Source organism: Rhopilema esculentum, chromosome 21, assembly GCF_057945365.1.
Source record: "Rhopilema esculentum isolate cy_ngs chromosome 21, ASM5794536v1, whole genome shotgun sequence".
In the NCBI taxonomy this organism is placed as follows: domain Eukaryota; kingdom Metazoa; phylum Cnidaria; class Scyphozoa; order Rhizostomeae; family Rhizostomatidae; genus Rhopilema; species Rhopilema esculentum.
The window spans coordinates 5,638,720-5,661,632 of record NC_142835.1 but is presented as its reverse complement, the minus strand read 5'-3'; the positions used below and the strand labels follow the sequence as shown (position 1 = coordinate 5,661,632).

At 37.3% G+C, this 22,913-nt stretch overlaps 2 protein-coding genes across 2 annotated transcripts; one reads left to right on the top strand and one right to left on the bottom strand.

Annotated features, from left to right (window-relative positions):
- Positions 1–4,701: 4,701 nt before the first annotated feature.
- LOC135684658 (uncharacterized) lies at positions 4,702–10,672 on the bottom strand (the record flags this gene model as incomplete). Its single annotated transcript, XM_065200293.2, has 6 exons — positions 4,702–4,987; positions 7,031–7,195; positions 7,743–7,882; positions 8,294–8,788; positions 9,756–9,915; positions 10,355–10,672. Coding segments are annotated over 6 exons (1,287 nt in total), but the record flags the coding sequence as incomplete, so codon positions are not given.
- Positions 10,673–13,174: 2,502 nt separating this feature from the next.
- LOC148957623 (neuropeptides B/W receptor type 1-like) lies at positions 13,175–17,060 on the top strand. Its single transcript, XM_089115021.1, has one exon. It carries the CDS (start codon positions 13,495–13,497, stop codon positions 14,560–14,562), a length of 1,068 nt encoding a protein of 355 aa, XP_088971147.1. The 5' UTR covers positions 13,175–13,494; the 3' UTR covers positions 14,563–17,060.
- Positions 17,061–22,913: the final 5,853 nt, after the last annotated feature.

Genomic DNA, 22,913 nt, shown 5'->3' with positions numbered 1-22,913 from the left:
TGTAGAAGGCAAGCATTGTTTATCCTTAAAATTTAACCAGAATGACAATATTTTATTAGAAAGAAAAGCCAATGGGATCATTAGAAATAAATTCTAATATTTGAGTGGTAGGCTCTGACACTTGAATAAGGCAAGTAAAGTCAGAGTTTTCATCCAAAGTGATAAATTCAAAATTACAATAAGCATTATAAAACTGTAACAAGTAGTTAGAAACCGTATTAAAACAGGATGGAAATGTGACAGCAACAGCTCATTTGCCTCGTCAAGGCTTGCTCTTATCAAATGTGGTTTTGTTTTGGACAACAGAGCCCATTCCACCGATGCGAAAGGGAGAATTGGGATGCGAAAGGGAGGTAAATTGTGGGATTTTAGTTAGGCTATCTTAGTTCTCTTATTTTAGTTAGGCTATCTAAGAACCTCAGTGCAAATGGTAGCACATTCCCCTGCGATGTATCAGCTTCTTTTGATAAGATATTAGCTTATGAGTTTGGAATGAAGAAATTTTGTTTCCAAGCTCATGAGGTAATGTGAGTTAACAAGGGTTAATTTTCATGAGACAATTTTTAATGAGCGTTTCCACCATGAGATAATTTGTAAACCATGTTGTCAGATCACAAAATTATCTCATATTCACTCATGTTAACTCATAGTGGAAACCAAGCTTAAGAATTGTATTGGAAACAAAGGTGTTTCCATTATATTCTAGGCACCTGAAAAGTGTAGCACCAAAATCCAACCATCGACTGACATCCCCCTCAATCCCTGCCAACCCATCCCTCCAACCTACAGTCTCCTTTAAAATTCCTATTTGAGCCTACAATCATTGAGGCGTTTTATGTTAATCCTTTTATTGGCATCGGTTTGCAGAAAATCAACCATAAGAAAAATTGTCATTGAACTAATATTGAGCTGATGAACAGGCACGTAAATAACAGGGACATGAGGCGTAACGCCCCCTAAAGGCTGGAAAATCCAATTACAGTTGGAGAACTTAAAATTTCACTTGGACTTTTTATATCCAAATTTGGAATTTTATAGCTTAGGATTTTGGGATTTTAAATGTAAAAATCTTAGTGTGTGAGAAGGAAGAACCGCAGGATAGACTGTCCGCCGGATTCTGTGAATCTTGCAATGAGATTTTAAAATGAAAGATATACAGGAACAAAGCAATACGACGACGAGAATCCAATGTCACGAAATAAAATTTTCAAAATAAATTAAATTTAGAGAATATTCTAATATTTCGCAGCGGCATCAGAGTAAATGAAACAAACGAGTGAATGGATTTGAAATGTGAGATGGTGGTGCCGGATTGGTGGATGTTGAATGGTGTGAATGCAGCGCAGTGGAGAAAAAATGGGATGATGGAAGTGGGGGAGGGAAGGGTGGTGGGTGATGTAAGGGGATGTGGGTGGTGCTATTGAGATTGATGCAATAAGATGAAAATGATGACTGTGAATATGAAAAAAAAAATTTTTTTGATGGAACTGAGAATAATGGAATGTTGATGATAGTAATAGTGGTGATGATGATTACAATAGGTAGGGAAAATATGGTGTGGGTTGCGAGGGCGGCGTGAAAGGTGATAAGTTGTTTTGTAAAGTTAACGGTCGGTAGTTCTGTTCATGCCGTTGGGGTTGAGGGTGTTCGCCAGGCCAATGAGATATTGCTCCTTAGCTCGACGAACACTCTCTCGTTTGTCATTAAGTCTAAGTAGTGGTGTGATGGCAAGGTCGTGGATGGTGTGTGCTGGGCTGTAGAAATGTTCTGCAACACCAGACTTGTCTTCTTTTTTGTTGATAATGTCTCGTCGGTGTTCGTTAAATCTGTCTTTAAGTCGTCTGCTAGTTTGTCCGATGTATTGGCAGTTTTTGTTTCCGTTATGTAGACAGCGTTTGCATTGTAATGCGTATATGACGTTGGTGGAGTTGCAGTCCAGTCGTTGTTTTATGTCGTAGTTTTTGTCAGTGTTAGAAAAAATAAATGTTGTAGTCCCGTCTGTGATATGTTGGCATGTTAAACTGTGCAAGTGGCATTTGTACGAACCTATGGGATCACTGGGTGTGACATTTTTAATTTTGGCACGAACCAGTTAATCCCGGAGGTTTTTCGGTCTGCAGTAACTAAGTATGGGTGCGTCGGGGAAGGCTTCTTGACATGTGTTAGAGTTTTGTAGTATGTCAAGGTTTTGTTTGAGTATGGTGGATAGTTGTGGCAAAGCTGGGTGGTAGGTGACAACAAATGGCGTGCGATGATTAGTGCGTGGTTTGGTGGTCCTGCGGCAGTCTTGTCTAGTTTTTTTAGCAGCCTTCTGTATTTGTTTGTTTGTCTGTTTGGGTTTGTAACCCCGTTTTGTCAAGTATTCCAGTAGTTGTCTCGTGCGATATTTGAACGTTTTATCTTCGGAGCAGATCCGTCGTAGTCTTAGTGCAAGACTGTATGGAATGGATTGTTTGGTGTGTTTGGGGTGTGCGGAGGCTTGTTAAAAATCTTAGACCTTGTTAAAATTCAAACTCTGGAGCAGACACATCTTCTAATCGTTTTTAATTGTGAAGCCCTGTCTCCACCGGGTCTCAAACTGCGCCATTGCACCGTTTTGATTTTTTTGACAGGGGTTAAGTTGAATTTAATTATTCTGAACAGGCAAGGTGAATTTCTGTATCAGAAGTTTGAATATCACTATCTGTTGATTGAGCCTGCTGTTTTGAAAAATATCATACCCTGTGTATTGATCAGAACAATTGAAAGTGGGCCAATACAATCAAAAACATTAAAAATCTTTTATTGCTAGACATTCTCAACGCTTCTTAACGAGTGTATGCTAAGCTCCTCCTGTACTTTGTAGATCTCCTTAAATCTTGTTATACATTGCTATGATAAAGCAGCAAGGCGAAGTTTAGTTTTCGTCCAATTAGATGCTTTGTTTACAATTTTCTTTTAGCCAATCAGAGCTCGCCAATTTTGCCTGGTTTGTTTATAACTTGATAAAGCTGACGAGAAGCCACAAAACATTGGTCAAAGAAACGGCGGCTGAAGTATTTGATCAAAAAAGGAAATGTTTTATTTTACGAATCGGGCATATGTACTTGCCCTCAAATCAACCTTTTCAGTTTCAAAAAGCAAAGGACACTCAGCCCTTTGAAATTTGTAAAATGTTTCCTTTCGATCAAGAACAAAAGATAAACTGGTCAATTCCTTGATGCTTCTTTATTGTGAAAAAGATATTTGATATAAAACTGATCTGCAGCAAATAGTTGGAGCCTCAAAAATTAGCATAAGCGCCCACCCTGGAGCCTCGAAAATTAAATAAGCACCCGGGCGCTTACTCGAGGCATTACGGTTGGTAAAGTTGTAATTTTCAAACTTCCACGACCCTCCAATATTAGCCGCTTGTTTACGTCCCTGCTAATGTATTATTCACATGCTGAGAAAGATTCAACTCCTGTGCAATCAAAAGCGGTTTAATGTATTCAAACCATGAATGCATGTCAATCGGTACCTTCTTGATACAATTCTTTCAGCTTTTAAACAAATTTATATGCCTGTTCAAGAATAACATATACATACTCAAGAAACATGGATGAAATCGTCTATTTGGACTCTACTTTCTCATGATATCAGGTTTATATCATCACTCAGCAATCAGCACATTACATGTTTTTCTTTGGAACTGAGTACTCTGATATTGATTGATATTTTGAGGGCGTTGGTTCTCTGGGAAATTTTACCTTTCCTGTTCACGTGATTCGGCCACAAGGCAATATGAAGCACCTGCTGATCAACAAGCGACCAATATTTGTCGAGTTTCTATTTCCAATATTATTTAAGATGCCCCGCTGATTGACGACAGAATGCTGCAAAGCCACATCAGCGCTGGTCATTAGTTTCGCTGAAAGCTTCGTTGTCTTGCAGTTTAGTTTAAGTGATTACGAAAAATTATTTCGGGGTAACAGTTTTCAAATGGATACGAACGTGACTGTTGCGACACTGCCCAATTCAACGACTGCTGTAGCTAACCCAGCTTCTGGCTCTTCATATGATGTGAAAACGATACTTATTGCAGTTGCATTATGCCTTGTAATATTTGTGGGTACAATTGGCAATGGGTTCGTCTGTTATTTTTTCGGAGTGAAACGCCGTAATAAATGGACGATTCCAGACCGCCTCTTTTTCTATCTTGGCATTGTGGACTTACTGTCGTCACTGGTGAACCCAGCATTCTTTCTCTACGTTGAACTAACGAGGTATTCCAAATGGAATTTTGGAAGAGTCGCGTGCAAAGTGATTGCACCTTTTGGACCGATAACAACATTGCTGTCAGCATTTCTTATCCAAATAATAACTGTCGATCGGTACCTTGTTATTGTGAAGCCATTTGGAAGGCGGTACGGCGCCAGACGTATAAACATTGCGGTATTAGCAGCAATAGTCTTGTCAATTGCTTTCTATCTTCATTACATTATATCAGTAGATCTTTACGGGACGAATCCCGTATGCAAGGTATTGGATGTTACCGATAAGCGATACTCCATACCCAGTGTCACAATGGTTTTGATTCAGGACGTTACGTTCATCATCGTTATTTTCTTCACCAATAAAGCTATATACTCAAAGTTTAAAAAAAGACAGCGTAACTTTAGCTCCGAATCTGGTGCGGAAGTAACTCACATACAGCGTCAAAGACTCTTTGGGATCCTGCTCGTTATGTCAAGTGTTTTCCTGCTTCTAATTCTGCCAAGAGACCTTCTTCAGTTATCGTACACTATATCATGGATGGATGACGACGGGATACCATACACCAGGCAAATTAATCAGGCAAATACCATAGTGAAAATCCTTCACGTCTCAAATAGCTGCGTCAATGTTTTCATTTACTCTAAGATGCACACAGGTTTCAACGAGGCGCTCAAAAAAATTGCTTGCAGATCCTCACACCCAAATTATTCTTCTACATCAGAAAGAACCAGTGCTCCCACTCTTAACACAGCTAAATATTCAAGCAGAGAATGCAAAGAGTCAAAAATGTAAATCAAATCACCATTAATGCACGAGACACGAGACACTACAGTATAAATACAGTATAAAGTCTAGAATCTATACTAAGACCCCGCTATAAAGAGAGAAGATCCTGTCCAGATAGCGTATGCCTCGCTTTTACACGGGAACTGGCCGATTTGTATACTTTTCGATCAGCTGTCCAAATACTTTTTGGACCGCTTTCAGAGCGGATCTTCCATGGATCCAATCTGGACCGGAGCTGTGTATTATAATGATTATAATTGCTACCCTAGTGCTTTTCATTTAACAATACCTACTCTGCGGTGCCCCAATTTTTATAATGGGCATATGTGTAACTTGTAGATCGCATCTGGGCCCAATCCCATATATACGCCAACGGTTTAGATCGAATCCTGAGTAGACGCCTGTGTAACCAGGGTCTAAAAATGCTGCTTCTCTCTTCGCTTGCTTTTTGCTGTTGCCTAGATCGCTGATATTAAAGCTTTTTTGAATTATATATCTTCACGTATCTAACGAAGTATTTGAAGGTAGAAAGAATGGTATAATGAGAGAACTTGTGGCATAACGAAAGTATAGTAAAGGTGTAAACAAATTGTTGCTGCTTAAATGTATTCAGACAGTGATAAATAAATATTGTCATCTAAAGTATAAAACACAAAAAAGCTGCATCGTAATCATCTAAAGTTCATCAATTTTAATCTTCATTAAAAATCCTTGCGAATTTGCGAATTTGTATTTGAGAGTGCACTTGCACGCCTTGCAATACAGACTCTGTTGGTTGAAATCGAAAAATCTGTCGCTTGCGAGGAATATCTTGATCAACTATCGCGTAAGAACGATGTTCTTGAGGAAGGTAAAAATCTGCATCTTCAACGAAAAAAGTCGTCCATGTGGAATAGGCTTAGCCTAACGACACAGTAAGCCCGACGGATTTAAGCTTAGACTTTAAAAACAAAACGGGCGCCAAAGCAAATGAAATTCGTCCAATTTCAAATAAGGTACTAAATTTATCAATTGGATCAAGGTACTGACTTACAGCGTTATTTTGACGTCAATTCTCCTCTGATTGCAATAGCTTTTTCTAAAACTAAATGCTCAACGTAATTCAACAAGTTACAGATTGTGTGTCAGCAGGCACGTAAATAATTGGGAGGAGTGACGCGCCCCAAAGGTTGGAAAATTCAATTGCAGTTGGAAAACTTAAAAGTTCACTTGAAATTTTTTCTAACTATTATGACCAAAAAATATGTGAATTTTGTAGCTTAGGAATTTGGGATTTTAAATGCAAAAATCTTAGACCTTACTAAAATTCAAACTCTGGAGCAGACGCATCATCTAATCGTTTTTAATTGTGAAGCCCTGTCTCCACTGGATCTCAAATTGCACCATTGCATCGTTTGTTTCCTTTTTGACAGGTGGCAGTTAAAGTCATACATCATTCTGCTTAGCCGAGCTATTATTGCTAACTATGGATTTTTGATTATCTACTGTACTGACATGTATTGAGCTGAACGCAAGGATGTTTACAGGAAAACGCTATTTTTGTAAGCCTTCGAGGTGGCTGACTTGGGGATCTACAGTCCCTTTGGTTGAGAACCCAGCCTCTAACTTCGTTAACAACCAATTGGGTTAAAAGGTCGCACATACTTCTTTTTTGTCGCTTGTACGTAGAAGCCCCTCGCCAGACCGTAAAAATACACAAAAAACTATTCTAGATAGTGTGTAAGGATAAAATTGCATATGTTACGTATAGTTTGTAAAGTTAACCTCCACCATAGGCCCGAATAACAGAAATACGCTTAAATGAGATAAAAAGCATAAGACCTTTGGGAAATTTTCGTGTGAAGTCCCTCAGCTTTCTTCCCTAACTAACACACAAAACAGTGCAAAATTAAAGAACATTAGTAGGATTTTAAGCTACCTAGGCAAATAAAAAAATGCTATAAATTGCAGAATGGTCAAGAAAAGAGTATATATCATATTATCATATTAAAGTATCCAATTGGCTTACAGGTATGGAATGGGTTCTTCGTGGTATTGTGCTGATTATGTCCCAGTTTTCTTTGACAATCTTGCTTCTCTCAGATTCTTTGGTACCTGAATCTATGGGCTCCCGTAGCATTGTCATCAGATATCCACCCCAGGCAGCATCAGCGTGAATCCAGAAATTAAGGCCCTGAAGTTTAGTCAACACACGTTTATTATAGAGTACTGCATAGAATGCATTCTTCTCGATCAAAAATCTTGCACATATAGTCAAAGACGTAAAGACTTAAAGTCAAAGACTTGTATCAAAAAACGCTACAGAAAGAATGCATTGCTTTAAAAGAAATATTTGAAAAAGTTGTGAATATTAAAATGATTAACGTTGGAATTTCATACAGTTAAGCCCATTCTAGACCAGTTGCCCAGAGAGTGCTACAAATATTCAAGTAACTGAATAATTTCTTCTCAGAATGTTTCTCTTGAAGGGCTCATACTGCGTCACACTTGCGGACAAGGCTGAGCTTCCAATTTACCTGACCTTACCTGACATAATCTGACATAATCTGGGATAACCTAATAAAACCTGACATTACCTGGTACAACCATAAAAGCGATGTCTTAGATTGTAGTCTCAAGTTATGATTGTACCTTGAAGATGGCCTCACAAGCATTAAAGGAAGGAGGAAGTAAGTGGTCCTCGCCAAACCGCAAAATGCAAGGTTGTGGATACATCTCACCTTTATTTTAAATCTGTCCCTGATTTCCAGGATATCAACAACTGGGTCCACGGCGCTTTCTTCTGTTGTCCCAATAATAGCTACCACACATAAAACAGGAATCTTGTTCTTGAGGCAACTCTCAAGTAATCTTTGGAGCTCTAAACTATCAAATAGCATTTACCAATGAGTGCATCAAGAACAAACTGGATGGAACATAATTAGAAACACTTGCAAGACAACATTTCGGAGGTCAACCAAAAAACAAAGTCTTTCTCACTTATCATCTTAACCCTTTTTAAAAATTATATGCCATTATTCAGTTCAAAAAGCTAAAGTTTCTTGGATCTTCTATCATCGCATTAGTAGAAATTTCAAAATTTTGGTTTTTTACAATCGAAATCCTGCTATAGATAGGTTCTCATGACAAATTTGGCTATAGTTAGAAAGCTGAAACACCTAAAATACCTTTTTTTAAGTTTTTGAACATGCAACATTGATTTCCCTAGGTTGACCAAGAGAAAAAGTACTGAAAAAGTTTTTATTGCAAAAGAGATGCAGCAGAAAGATACCTTCGAGATCCTGCCTCCCATTATTGTCAACAGGCACCTGGATAAGGTTTGCACGTCCTAAGCCTAGCAGAGTGACTGCTTTAGGCCACGAGTAATGGTTAGTGGCTGGTGAAATTATAACGGGGCTGTTGATTCCATTTAACTTCAAGAAGTCAGACAGACCAAGAGAAACTTGACTGTAGTCATCAAGTATGGCAGTTACTGCTTTCATTGATAGTCCAGATTGCTCAGCAACAGTTGTCGTTATATGGCAGACATCGTCTATCTCCATGTTCAAAAGACTCCAATTGTCAGCATCAACAAGCTTTGCATACTTATCTAGCCGCGGCAGATAAACAAGCGTTGTCTCTCTGGCAAAGGCAAGCCTGGCATCATTTGCAACTGCATTTCGCAAAGCAATAGGATGGAACTTTAAGTTTCTCGCAGCCCATAATGCTTCAATATTGGCAACAGATCCACAACTCGTGATGTGCCCCCAGGGCTTCATTTCTTCATCTAAAAGCAAGCATATTGCAACTTACTCAGCATCTGCTTTTACGCAAAACGACATAGGCCAACATGGTCCATTTTCATGTATAATGAAAGTTTGCAAATAGGCTTTTGGCATGAACTGTAAACAGAATTTTGCCAAAGGAAGTCATAGAAATCCTTGAACAATTTTTTTGCGGTACAGAATTTGAAAATGGCTTTGAAAAAAGCAAACATATTATGTTTGCTTTTTTCAAAGCCATTTAGAAATCCTTGAATAATTAAGCATGATTCTTTAATATTGCTGGTATTTCTGATAAGCCTAGATGTGATGTAAGAGCTGCACCAATGTCTAGACACCAATGGAAATTGCATTTCTTCTTACCAAAAGGCAAAACGTTGGCTCTTCTGCTTCATGATGCTTTCAAAATCAATTTGCATGTTTAATCATTTATATTCATTTTATTAAGAAATTCCACTGTCAGACCTCAAACATTTACCCAACGTTTGCCATCAGTCAGTGACTCCACATTAAAATTATATTTTCATTGAAGAAGATATCAAGGTTGCTACACTGAGCTCTCTGAGAACAAACATAGCTTATCTTTTTAATATAGCAAGAGTGACAAATGCAATAATCGATTAAATTCGCCTCTAAGCAATGTACAAATCCATTTATGTCATTCAAAATACTTTAAAATTCTCGTTGTCTCTCCCTTCCCTCCCATATAAAACAATGTTTGATGTAGAAACGTGAAGTACGAAAAGATCTCTCCCTATCCAACCCCTTTTCCCCATACCTGAAACAAACTACGTAGCAAATCCATAACGATTACCGCGCCAGAATCTTACTTTGCGTGGTAAGGTTCTGGCGTGGTAATCGTTATACATTCTATGTATAAAATTTTTAGTCTCCTGTGTACAAATGGATGCTTTTCCAGGTTTTATATGAATAATGATAGTTCTAAAAGGAAAAACTTCATAAGTGTGATACCTTGACGAAATCCAAACATCTCGCAAAGCTGTCTCCCAACTCTAGCTTCGATTAATGTTGTTACTGGTGATGTAGACGAATCTACATTGTTTTGATTCCACAGCATTCCAGATAAATACCCAAGAAGTGAGGGCAAAGAAATGTCCCATACCATGTGGCCCTGCAGTACCAACAGCAGAGAAAAATATAGCATGGTGTAAGTCAACTCAAGCAACATTTTTCAGCTGCGATTTACTTTGCGATTTCAATATCACCCCGCCACTAAGAAACTAATTTTGCAAGGACAGCCTGCTTGGTTTGTTATAAATGAACAAAAATTAAACAAGCTGTAGAACTTCTTATAGTTACAGCAAGAAACTCGCCAAATGTGCGTGTATGTTTGATTAGAAACCATAATGAACTGCTTTTATGTAGGCTATATTAAACCAAATTTTGGATAGATTATTTAAAATTCATCAAGCTTTGGTTTGACAATGCTCTCCTATGTAAAAATGAAAAAGCAGGTAATATAAACTACCGTAGGTACTAAATTCCAGGTTGCTTAGCTTTTTATATCAGTGTAGATGACAAAATAAACGAAATTGAATAATAATTCATACTTTGTATCTGTAGCTGAAGAATGGCACCGATTTCTTGAGCTCTTTAATCAGTTTTTTCAACTCCTTCCCTATCTTTTCAATTTCTTTTTCATAAGATGGCGAATGCCGAACATCCTCTGTGATATATAGTGGATCTGTAGGCTGGTACGTAGCACGAAAATCTTCATAGTCATTCAAGATAGCTGAAGCAAACTTGTTAAATTCCACTCGATTCTCGGCCTTTGGGCCTAAGAACCAGGCTGCCAAGCACCTCCAAGGCTCTTTTGCATCATAGTCATGTTTTTCCCTAAATGGAATAGAAGAACATCCAAAATAATATCACAAATTTATAACCCATGTAGCTACCAGCTGCTACAATTCTGATCAAAGGCAACCCCCCTTCCTTCAATCCAACATTGTTATCTATGCTATCAAATTTCATGCTACAAGGTTCTGTTTACAACTGTCGAAAATTATTCTAATATTAACCCATGATGCAACAAATTTAGTTGAATTTTCAAATTTTAAGGCTCTAACTTCCTTTAACTTTAAATAGACAAACAACATATCAATTAAGGCAGCAAGGAAAAAATACAACCTATGGGCTGGTTGCTTGGAATATTTGTAAAAGACTAAAAAAAGCTTTATTAATAAGAATTTTTTGATTACGGCAACGAAAAGATGAATTTACTAAACTTTTGGCACAATTCTTTAAGACCTGGACCAATAGCTTCACGAAATTCTTTTTATAAAGTTTATCTATCAATAAAAATAATAAAAATGTCCGTTTATGAATCATGTTTAGGTTGTCTTAATGCCTTTTGCACAGTTTCAGAATTTTACATTGAATTATTGTGGACTATTATATGTGGATTATTGGTGGCCCTTATATAAAGGTGCTTGACTTTTTCCAGTTGAAGCAGTAGATAAACCAAAGTTAATAATGAGTAATGAGAGGTAATCAATTATTGCTTAAGTTTCAAGTTTTCGTCAATTATTGCTTAAACTTTAAGTTACTTTGATTGGGAACTAGCAGAACAGTAGCGAGGGCTGGATAGCAGTGTTATAAAAAATTGTCACTTTTTCCGAAGATACGGTGGATCACTTGGGTCATTCCTCTATTGCTTTGGAAGGCTGAAAACATTTTGTTTCCAAGCTCATGAGGTAACGTGAGTTAACAAGAGTTGATTTTCATGAGACAATTTTTAACGAGCGTTTTCACTATGAGATAATTTGTAAACCACGTCAGATCACAAAATTATCTCATAATAACTCACATTAACTCATAGTGGAAACCAAGCTTAAAAATTGTATTGTAAACAAAGGTGTTTCCATTATATTCTAGGCACCTGAAAAGTGTAGCACCAAAATCCAACCATTGACTGACACCCCCCTCAATCCCTGCCAACCCATCCCTCCAACCTACAGTCTCCTTTGAAAATTCCTATTTGAGCCTTCAATCATTGAGGCGTTTTATTTTAATCCTGTTATTGGCATCGGTTTGCAGAAAATCAACCACAAGAAAAATGGTCATTGAACTAATATTGAGCTGATGAGCAGGCATGTAAATAGGGTAGTGAGGCATGACGCCCCCCAAAGGCTGGAAAATCCAATAACAGTTGGAGAACTTAAAATTTCACTTGGGCTTTTTATGACCAAATTTGGAATTTTATAGCTTAGGATTTTGAGATTTTAAATGTAAAAATCTTAGACCTTGTTAAAATTCAAACTCTAGAGCAGACACATCTTCTAATCGTTTTTAATTGTGAAGCCCTGTCTCCACCGGGTCCTAAACTGCACCATTGCACCGTTTTGATTTTTTCGACAGGGGTTAAGTTGAACTAAATTATTTTGAACAGGCAAGGTGAATTTCTGGATCCGAAGTTTAAATTTCACTATCAGTGTTGATTGAGCCTGCTGTTTTGAAAAATATCATACCCTGTATTGAACAGAGCAATTGAAAGTGGGCCAATTCAGTTAAAAACATTAAAAATCTTTCATTGCTAGAAATTCTCAACGCTTCTTAACAAGTGTATGCTAAGCTCCTCCTGTACTTTGTAGATCTCTGTAAATCTTGTTATACATTACTATGATAAAGCAGCAAGGGGGAATTTAGTTTTTGTCCAATTAGATGCTTTGTTTACAATTTTCTTTTAGCCAATTAGAGCTCGCCAATTTTGCCTGGTTTGTTTACAACTTGATAAAGCTGACGAGAAGCCACAAAACATCGATCAAAGAAACGGCGGCTGAAGTATTTGATCAAAGAAGAATGTTTTATATTACGAATCGGGCATATGTACTTGCCCTCAAATCACCCTTTTCCATTTTAAATAGCAAAGGACACTTAGCCCTTTGAAAATTGTAAAATGTTTTCTTTCGATCAAGAACAAAAGAAGAAATGGTCAAATCCTTGATGCTTCTATATTGTGAAAAAGATATTTGATATGAAACTGATCTGTAGCAAATAGCTGGAGCCTCAAAAATTAGCATCAGCGCCCACCCTGGAGCCTCAAAAATTAAGTAAGCGCCCGGGCGCTCACTCGAGGCATTACGGTAGGTAAAGTCGTAATTTTCAAACTTCCACGACCCCCCAAAATCAGCCGCTTGTTTACGTCCCTGCTAATGTATTATTCACATTAGATTCAACTTCTGTGCAATCAAAAGCGGTTTAATGTATTCAAACCATGAATGCATGTCAATCGGGACCTTCTTGATACAATTCTTTCAGCTTTTAAACAAATACATATGCTTGCTCAAGAATAACATATACATACTTAAGAAATATGGATAAAACGGTCTATTAGGACTCTACTTTTTCATGATATCAGGTTTATATCAGCAATCAGCACATTACATGTTTTTCCTTGGAACTGAATACTCTGATGTTGATTGATATTTTGAGGGCGTTGGTTCTCTGGGAAATTTTACCTTTTGCTGTTCACGTGATTCGGCCACAAGGCCATATGAAGCACCTGCTGATCCACAAGGGACCAATATTTGTCGAGTTTCTATTTCCAATGTTATTTAAGATGCCCCGCTGATTGACGACAGAATGCTGCAAAGCCACATCAGCTCTGGTCATTAGTTTCGCTGAAAGCTTCGTTGTTTTGCAGTTTAGTTTAAGTGATTAAGAAGAATTATTTCGGGGTGACAGTTTTCAAATGGATACGAACGTGACTGTTGCGACACTGCCCAATTCAACGACTGCTGTAGCTAACCCAGCTTCTGGCTCTTCATATGATGTGAAAACGATACTTATTGCAGTTGCATTATGCCTTGTAATATTTGTGGGTACAATTGGCAATGGGTTCGTCTGTTATTTTTTCGGAGTGAAACGCCGTAATAAATGGACGATTCCAGACCGCCTCTTTCTCTATCTTGGCATTGTGGACTTACTGTCGTCACTGGTGAACCCAGCATTCTTTCTCTACGTTGAACTAACGAGGTATTCCAAATGGCATTTTGGAAGAGTCGCGTGCAAAGTGATTGCACCTTTTGGACCGATAACAACATTGCTGTCAGCATTTCTTATCCAAATAATAACTGTCGATCGGTACCTTGTTATTGTGAAGCCATTTGGAAGGCGGTACGGCGCTAGACATATAAACATTGCGGTATTAGCAGCAATAGTCTTGTCAATTGCTTTCTATCTTCATTACATTATATCAGTAGATCTTTACGGGACGAATCCCGTATGCAAGGTATTGGATGTTACCGATAAGCGATACTCCATACCCAGTGTCACAATGGTTTTGATTCAGGACGTTACGTTCATCATCGTTATTTTCTTCACCAATAAAGCTATATACTCAAAGTTTAAAAAAAGACAGCGTAACTTTAGCTCCGAATCTGGTGCGGAAGTAACTCACATACAGCGTCAAAGACTCTTCCGGATGCTGCTCGTCATGTCAAGTGTTTTCCTGCTTCTAATTCTGCCAAGAGACCTTCTTCAGTTATCGTACACTATATCATGGATGGATGACGACGGGATACCATACACCAGGCAAATTAATCAGGCAAATACCATAGTGAAAATCCTTCACGTCTCAAATAGCTGCGTCAATGTTTTCATTTACTCTAAGATGCACACACATTTCAACGAGGCGCTCAAAAAAATTGCTTGCAGATCCTCACACCCAAATTATTCTTTTACATCAGAAAGTACCAGTGCTCCCACTCTTAATGCAGCTAAATATTCAAGCAGAGAATGCAAAGAGTCAAAAATGTAAATCATTAATGCACCATTAATGCCCGAGACACGAGACACTACAGGATAAATACAGTATAAAGTCTAGAATCTATACTAAGACCCCGCTATAAAGAGAGAAGATCCTGTCCAGATAGCGTATGCCTCGTTTTTATACGGGAACTGGCCGATTTGTATACTTTTCGACCAGCTGTCCAAATACTTTTTTGGCCGCCCTCAGAGCCGATCCTCCATGGATCCAATCTGGACCGGAGCTGTGTATTATAATGATTATAATTGCTACCCTAGTGCTTTTCATTTAACAATACCTACTCTGCGGTGCCCCAATTTTTATAATGGGCATATGTGTAACTTGTACATCGCATCTGGGCCCAATCCCATATATACGCCAACGGTTTAGATCGAATCCTGAGTAGACGCCTGTATAACCAGGGTCTAAAAATGCTGCTTCTCTCTTCGCTTGCTTTTTGCTGTTGCCTAGATCGCTGATATTAAAGCTTTTTTGAATTATATATCTTCACGTATCTAACGAAGTATTTGAAGGTAGAAAGAATGGTATAATGAGAGAACTTGTGGCATAACGAAAGTATAGTAAAGGTGTAAACAAATTGTTGCTGCTTAAATGTATTCAGACAGTGATAAATAAATATTGTCATCTAAAGTATAAAAACACAAAAAAGCTGCATCGTAATCATCTAAAGTTCATCAATTTTAATCTTCATTAAAAATCCTTGCGAATTTGCGAATTTGTATTTGAGAGTGCACTTGCACGCCTTGCAATACAGACTCTGTTGGTTGAAATCGAAAAATCTGTCGCTTGCGAGGAATATCTTGATCAACTATCGCGTAAGAACGATGTTCTTGAGGAAGGTAAAAATCTGCATCTTCAACGAAAAAAGTTGTCCATGTGGAATAGGCTTAGCCTAACGAGACAATAAGCCCGACGGATTTAAGCTTAGACTTTAAAAGCAAAACGGGCGCCAAAGCAAATGAAATTCGTCCAATTTCAAATAAGGTACTAAATTTATCACTTGGATCAAGGTACTGACTTACAGCGTTATTTTGACGTCAATTCTCCTCTGATTGCAATAGCTTTTTCTAAAACTAAATGCTCAACGTAATTCAACAAGTTACAGATTGTGTGTCAGCAGGCACGTAAATAATAGGGAGGAGGTTGGAAAGGTTGGAAAATTCCCCAAAGGTTGGAAAATTCAATTGCAGTTGGAAAACTTAAAAGTTCACTTGAAATTTTTTCTAACTATTATGACCAAATATGTGAATTTTGTAGCTTAGGAATTTGGGATTTTAAATGCAAAAATCTTAGACCTTACTAAAATTCAAACTCTGGAGCAGACACATCTTCTAATCGTTTTTAATTGTGAAGCCCTGTCTCCACTGGATCTCAAATTGCACCATTGCATCGTTTGTTTCCTTTTTGACAGGGGTTAAGTTGAATTAAACTATTTTGAACAGGCAAGGTGAATTTCTGGATAAGAAGTTTAAATTTTACCATCAGTATTGATTGAGCCTGAAATTGACAATTGAAAAGGGAATTTTTTAAGAAACAACGAGTAGCTAATTCAATTCAAAACATTAAAATCTTTCATTGCTAGAAGTTCTCAACGCTTCTTAACGGGTGTATGCTAAGCTCCTCCTGTACTTTGTAGACCTCCTTAAAACTTATCATAAATTGCTATGATAGAGGTGATGAAAAGCCACAAAACATTGATCAAAGAAGCGGCAGCAGAAGTATTTGATCAAAAAAGAGTGTTTTATCCTGCGAATCGGGCATATGCACTTGCCCTCAGATCCCCCTTTTCAGTTCCAAAAAGCAAAGGACATTTAGCCCTTTGAAAAACAGGTAAAGTTTGAATTTTCAATCTTCCACGACCCCCCAAAATTAGCCACTTGTTTACGTCCTTGTGTGTCATTAGGTTGGTCTCTTAATTTAGGAGAAAGGATTATTGTGGCTTGTAGCCAAAACCTATCCTCCTTTATTGTTTGTGATTTTTTATCTTATTGCTTAGTTCCAGATTATGAGAACACTATTACCCATATCGTAGGCTTATCAGAAAAGATAAAATTTAGCGTTAAGCAGTCGAGATTTTCTAAAAAAGGACCATTATGACCCTTTATAATAAAAATTTTTCCGTGTCAAATTTCGAAACATCCCCGAGAACGAATTAACATGACGCATGGCTAAGCTGTACACACCTTTAGATAACAAAAGACTCGTTTTCGAAAACACTTTTTGGAGCTGCTTAGTAGCTTTGAATCTTACTGTCCTGGCTGGTAACAAGACGGCAAAAAGCTGGTAAATGTATAAATAAGTAATAAGTAGTAAACCCACTTTTTGAAACTTTATTCAGTTCCCCGGTAAATCAAAGTGTTTCGTAGGGTACTGTTTTATTGATATAATGTAGAGAAAAATCTTGAATTGCACAGGAAGCTAGCATTACAGTCACTTTCTTGTTCCAATCCATTTTTCTTCCATCCCAATTAGTTAAGAATTAAACTCAATTCCCTGAAAATTTAGAGACTTTTAAGAAAAAAGTTAAGGTTTTTTTAGAATAGAGTTTAGCTAAAGAAGTATCAGAAAGCAGTCAAGAATATCTTGGAAGTAAAATCAAGTGTCCTTTGAAAACAATTTTGTATTTTCTTTCGGGATTTGTCAAAATTCTGTTTACAATATGAAAAGAAGCAGGAGAGAGTCGTGGATCTGTTTCTCGTTTTACCTGAAAAAACAAACGATTTCGTGTCCGGGCAATCGCTTGTTGTTTAAGGTCTTCTGTCAATAATCGTGCCGTTATTTCAATACTTGCGCAACAAGAAGTGTTTGCAATCGTAACATAAAGAAGAGCTTTAGAGCAAGATTTAGTCATGTTATGATAAACATTTCCAACGTGGCAATTTACTGATTCAGTTTTACAGTCTCCGCAGGTTATAACACGCACATGAATTGACTCCTTGAAATTGAAAATTTAAATAAAGTGTAAATGAAAGCTGCGTCTAATTCAACAAATACTGTAACTGCACGAGAAAATGTAGAGAATATCCATTCATTAAACCAGGTGTTTTCCAACGACCAAAATGTGCTCTTGGTTGCGTTAGTGACTCGTACTTCAAGCATCAGGCATGAAATGAAGAAAGTACTAGATGAAATATTGCAATTCATTGATCTCTGGAAAGCGAGCCAACGAATGGACGAAAACAACAAGGATTGCAATAAAAAAAATTTTCCGCGCTATTAAGTCGTGTGTAAGGCTCCCTATTTTAAAATTAACAAGATTCTTCGAGATTTGACCACAGCCTCAAATAACTTGTTTAATTCCAATATATTTACTACCATGACATTCTGTTTTCAATATTTTAAAATCGAAACATCTTGTTTGATGTATATCTAGTAAAGCTTCAGATCTGAGATCCTCTTTTATCTCTGCCAAATTTTCTACACTAAATTAGATTAACGTAATTACTGGTGTTAAACTTCTTTAGCCCTTCGAATAGAAAAGGAGTAAAATGACATCTGGCTAAAAACGTAACTTGAAGTAATAAACAGAGGAATCGAAAGCACTCCAAAGTTGGAGAGGCACAGGTAGAAATTGGCACCATGTCGTAGAAAAAGGAAACTTTTTTTAAGAGTTTCTATAAAAAAGATTTTTAGATCTATAGATATTTAAAGATTTTTAAAAAGAGATCTATTAAATCTATAAAAAGATCTATAAGAAATTCTATAAAAGAGATCATTAAAATTTTTTATAGATCATGATTTTACCAAAATCAAGACAGCATAAAGCTGATATTGAAATATTATGCTTGTTGGCAGTCCCGGTCACTGTTTCTCTGTTTATTTAGTGAGATTTTTCGTAGGACTTGATGTAAATTGATGTCGACTCGCCCTCAGGTATTTCATCTTGTAACTTACGGTAAACACTCCTTGCATTTAAAATCCCACTCGAATGAAGCGCCCCGAAAACCATGGAACCACCCGGGCGCTTTTCGAAATGCAGAAGAACCCCTCTATTATGAAATGTCCCCCCCCCATACAAACCATTATAACAATCTGGTCCTTGGGAATACCCTCACCCAGTTTAACGAACCACACTTATAACGAACTCTCACTGTTACAAAGTTTTTCCTTTTTCCGTTCAGCATTCGTAATTTTAATTCTGAAATAAATGCTGATGCCAATCTGTTAATAGCTTATACTGATAGAACCTTTAAAATTCTAGGATTGTTAAGACACCAAACTGTCTTTAACTTCTATTGATCTGAACTCGGAAATGTAGGATTGTTAAGACACCAAACTGTCTTTAACTTCTATTGATCTGAACTCGGAAATCTAAGATTGTTAAGTAAGACAGGTGGTTTACAAGAGCAAATAATTTAAAAAGAAGCGTGTTGAATATCAATAAAGAAAACCAACAAATCAATCGAAAGAACAGCTGAAATAACGTGTGCCTTTTAAAACAAATCTAGACAGAATAAGGGCTTTATAAAATAAAACAATTTTTGATTTTTTTATAGTTTCCATTCATCTAAAAATTCATCTTAGGAAATAGTGTGATTTAATTACGGATCTCTTTTGCACTAGATTTCTGTTTTAAATCTATCTGACTAAAAAAGATAAAAGCAACGTGGGATTTTTCAAATGCTATTAGCAAATGAAGGCAAAAGGTGGTAAACATTTCCTTTTTCTCGATGCATTCATAAAACATCGCTAAATTGTTTTCCCTGAAATTTCACAGACTAATAAAATATTAATGGTTTTAGCAGTTCTTATTGCGAAATGCTCGACTGATATGAAGGGATATAATTTTACAATGATGACTGGTTGCGTGAAGAATTTATTTGCACTTCAAGTATTTCCCAATGCGAGGTGGTGCACTTCTTTTAACCTGTCTATGAATACCGAGATACCTGATTTTTTGTCATTGCTGTTGCCAATATTTTATAGCGACTGTGAAAAACAAGGTTATTTCATTGTAAACATATTTTCCTGCTTTCATAGTGCAAACAAAAAAAGCTCAAAATATTTGCCAGGCCGGGCTCCTGTAAAGATGGAAAACTGGCCCAAAAGAATGGCTTAGTGCAATCATAAGCAAGTTTGCTGGTCTCAATGGGCTTCTGTAAGATCAGTTCTGAAGAACAGGATTGTTGTAAATTACTTAATTGGAGAGGCATCTTTAAGCGAAAACAGCCAAAAATGGGGAAATCTCAGGCCGAAACTAAGTGTCAAGTGTCCAGTTTTGCATTTAGGATGATAATAGCATGGTGTTAGACACAGTCCTTTTTCCATGCACGGACTTGAGCATGTAAGCCTTGGCGGTATTCATTGGATTTTTTAAGTACTGTTGTAAGGGCAAGAAAGACTTTCTTAAACAAAATTCTTTATACTGTTTTGCTGCCCTTTTTCATTTATGAAATAGTGTTAAGTTAGCTCATCACATTATTGTATTTTGCAGTGGCGTGCTAGAATGGGGGGCAAGGATGGCAATTCCCCCCTGCCGATCAAATATCAGGGGCGCCAAAAATTAACTTTCACGCGCCCTAGCCAAATAGCTACCAAACGAGGACAATTTGCATAAAATAACAAAAACAATACTAAAGGGTGACATCGCTTCGAAGAATCACCTTGCAACATACCACTCGTTATGAATCCTTAAAATATCGCGAAGAAATATACAGTTTACTCCGATTCGTCTCCGAGAATGCGATTCATCAAAAACAACAAGTCTCTGTAAACAACATCTTGAATTGGAAACAGCGAGCGAAGAATATATACAAGTTAATAATAAGCAAGTATCTCAGATACAAACGAATACAAGGAAAATACCACCCTCGGTCTTCCTCAACATTTTGACCTCTCTCCATCACCAGCACTCGAACCCCTTCCTCCAACTCCTTACTTACGTCACGCATAGAAATTGTCCTTTTTTACAGCACCACTTCTACTTTCTTACTAACTTTGATGCACTTTTATTAACAACGATCGTTAAACACCATCTCACACTAAATCTAAATGATTTTGCACAAAGTAGATACCATGGGCGTACTGAGGTAGGCTGTGGGGGTCTTTTTGAGAAAACCGTTGATAATTTTGTGCTTGGTGGTAGAAGTTCAGATTAGGCGCCATTTCATAAAAATATTGGGAGGGTGCAAGGAGTTTTGATATCTTGAAATGACAAAAAACGCTAGGAAGAAAAAGCTGAAAGATTAGGTCCGAATCTGAAGAAAATTATGTTGCATAAGCTAAAATGTTTAACAGCGACACCAGAAAATCGATTAAAGCCGTCAAATAGCCTTCAGTCTGTGGATATTTATCTAAGAAAATTTTCAAGCGAGCTGAATGCATCAAAATTCGAATTCCAACTATGGTGCCGCCTCGAACAATGAAGTTATATCCATCCTAGGCTTGTTCCGATATATAGATCTAAAGAGTTGGAAAGTCTGATGATATGATGTAAATAGATGTTGTGAATCGACACAATGTATTACGGAGGATTGTGTCAGCAGCTAAAGAATTTCAGGTAATTTTTTTAATCAGGCAAATTCGTAGTACACCCAAACAAGGCCTGCCTCGCAACTGCCTTGTGGCCATATTTTGAAGAAAGCTTATGGGTATTGTCCAGGATCTTCCATGAGTCTAAAGTGATACTGTAGATTTTTGGATGCATTTTCCGACCGTTCCTAGAACATCTTCTTTGCAATTTTTTGCCGCCAACCAAGGTGACGGCCTTCATCATACCCCTGAACGATCTTACTGCCCCCTTCCTACCCCCAACCTCCCTCAAGAGTGTCGACCCTAATTATCATAGCTGTGCAGTTTGATGATACAGCCGTTACAATGGTACACAAAAATACTGTTAAGTTTTGCAAATAATATCATACTCCAGTTGAAAATTCTCTATCACGTCTTGTCAGTAATTGATTACCCCCTTTCCCCTCATTTAAAGGTCTTTTGGTATACCACAGATAGATAAATATAGATCGGCGTGATTCCAAACTCTTGTTTTTTTCTGAACATTTCCAAAATTTTGAAGGAAAGTTGGAAGATGGCTAAATGAGGGGCGCCATTATGACCCTTTGCCCCCGCTTTCCCATCCCCTGCACGCAAGTAGTACTTCGTTTTACCTGCTAATGTTACTCGCTTTCTAAAACTAACAGTTTCTATTGACACTGGACCGCATATTCGGTATCAAGTTTAGATTACATTTGATGGTTATATTGAAAAACATCCAAAGAGTCAATACTACACCTGCAATATTGTAGAATCTATAAGCATCATCTATGGTGTCGGTCTCTGGATTTATGATCAAGTTTATTTGTGGGCTGTAGCTATGAAACAGTTGAAGTTTTTTTTTGAAAACAGACGGCTTGATTGTTGTGCTTAAATGGGTTGCAATAAGCTAGATTAAACCAACAGATTTGGGATCTGAATCTTCAATGGCAAAGCATCTAATTGTCATATATTAAATTTTGGGTTTTAAATATTGCTAGTCAATTATAGATGGGATTGTTAAGTAGGGCTATGTGGGCATAAATCTTCAAGTAAAGCTTCAAGAGATAGCGCCAGGTCTCAGATCTTGTGAAAAACAAATGCAAGAATCTTTTGGACCACATTCTTTCCTGCATTATATAATAACATCATCTTACGCTCTCGTCTGATTTTATCATTGATTTTGAAGGAATAGAAGACCAATCCTTGGGCTAGCGGTCTTTCTCATGAAGCCTAGTGTTTCCCAATTCAAATGTATGTTGAACCAACTGCTTAAGTTAGATGTGAAGAAGAAAAGCCACGATAGATGAATTTGTAGCATGACTTTCTCTGTCGTATCAAAACTCATGGCAGGAGAATTTTATTAAGCAGGCAAGGATACTTTTCATTTAGGAGTTCTGAGATCAGTCTGCATCCAAACAATGGGTCTCAACTTGTAAAGACACAAAAGGGTTCGTTTCCTTTCTTGAACTTTTCAACTGGGTGAGAGGCTAGCGGTCGGTGATTGACAACTAACAAACGAACCAATCAAAGGCCTATTTCCTACTCTCACGTTGCATTCGATCCACACCTGGACACAAATTTTCTGCTTACTTTTGGGCATTATCCAACGTTTATACTCTGAAAAATGACAGACAAAATGTACTCCAGTATGCAATGTTAAGCTATTCCGTGCCATCGTTAAAAAGGGCATATTAAAATAGGATTCTACAATGCTTGCCTTTATAAATTGGAAAAACAATCTATTGGTGTATTCTTATATTTTTCGTAGGTGAAAACCATACAAGTCGCACGATTAATGTGACGTTACGTTTGCTCTTGACATCTGACGTTAGTGTTCGAAGAATTTTGCCAGGAGTTGTTGGTATACTTAC

Coding starts and splice junctions, on each gene's coding strand:
- LOC148957623 (XM_089115021.1), top strand. CDS start 13,495: ATGGATACGAACGTGACTGTTGCGACACTGCCCAATTCAACGACTGCT.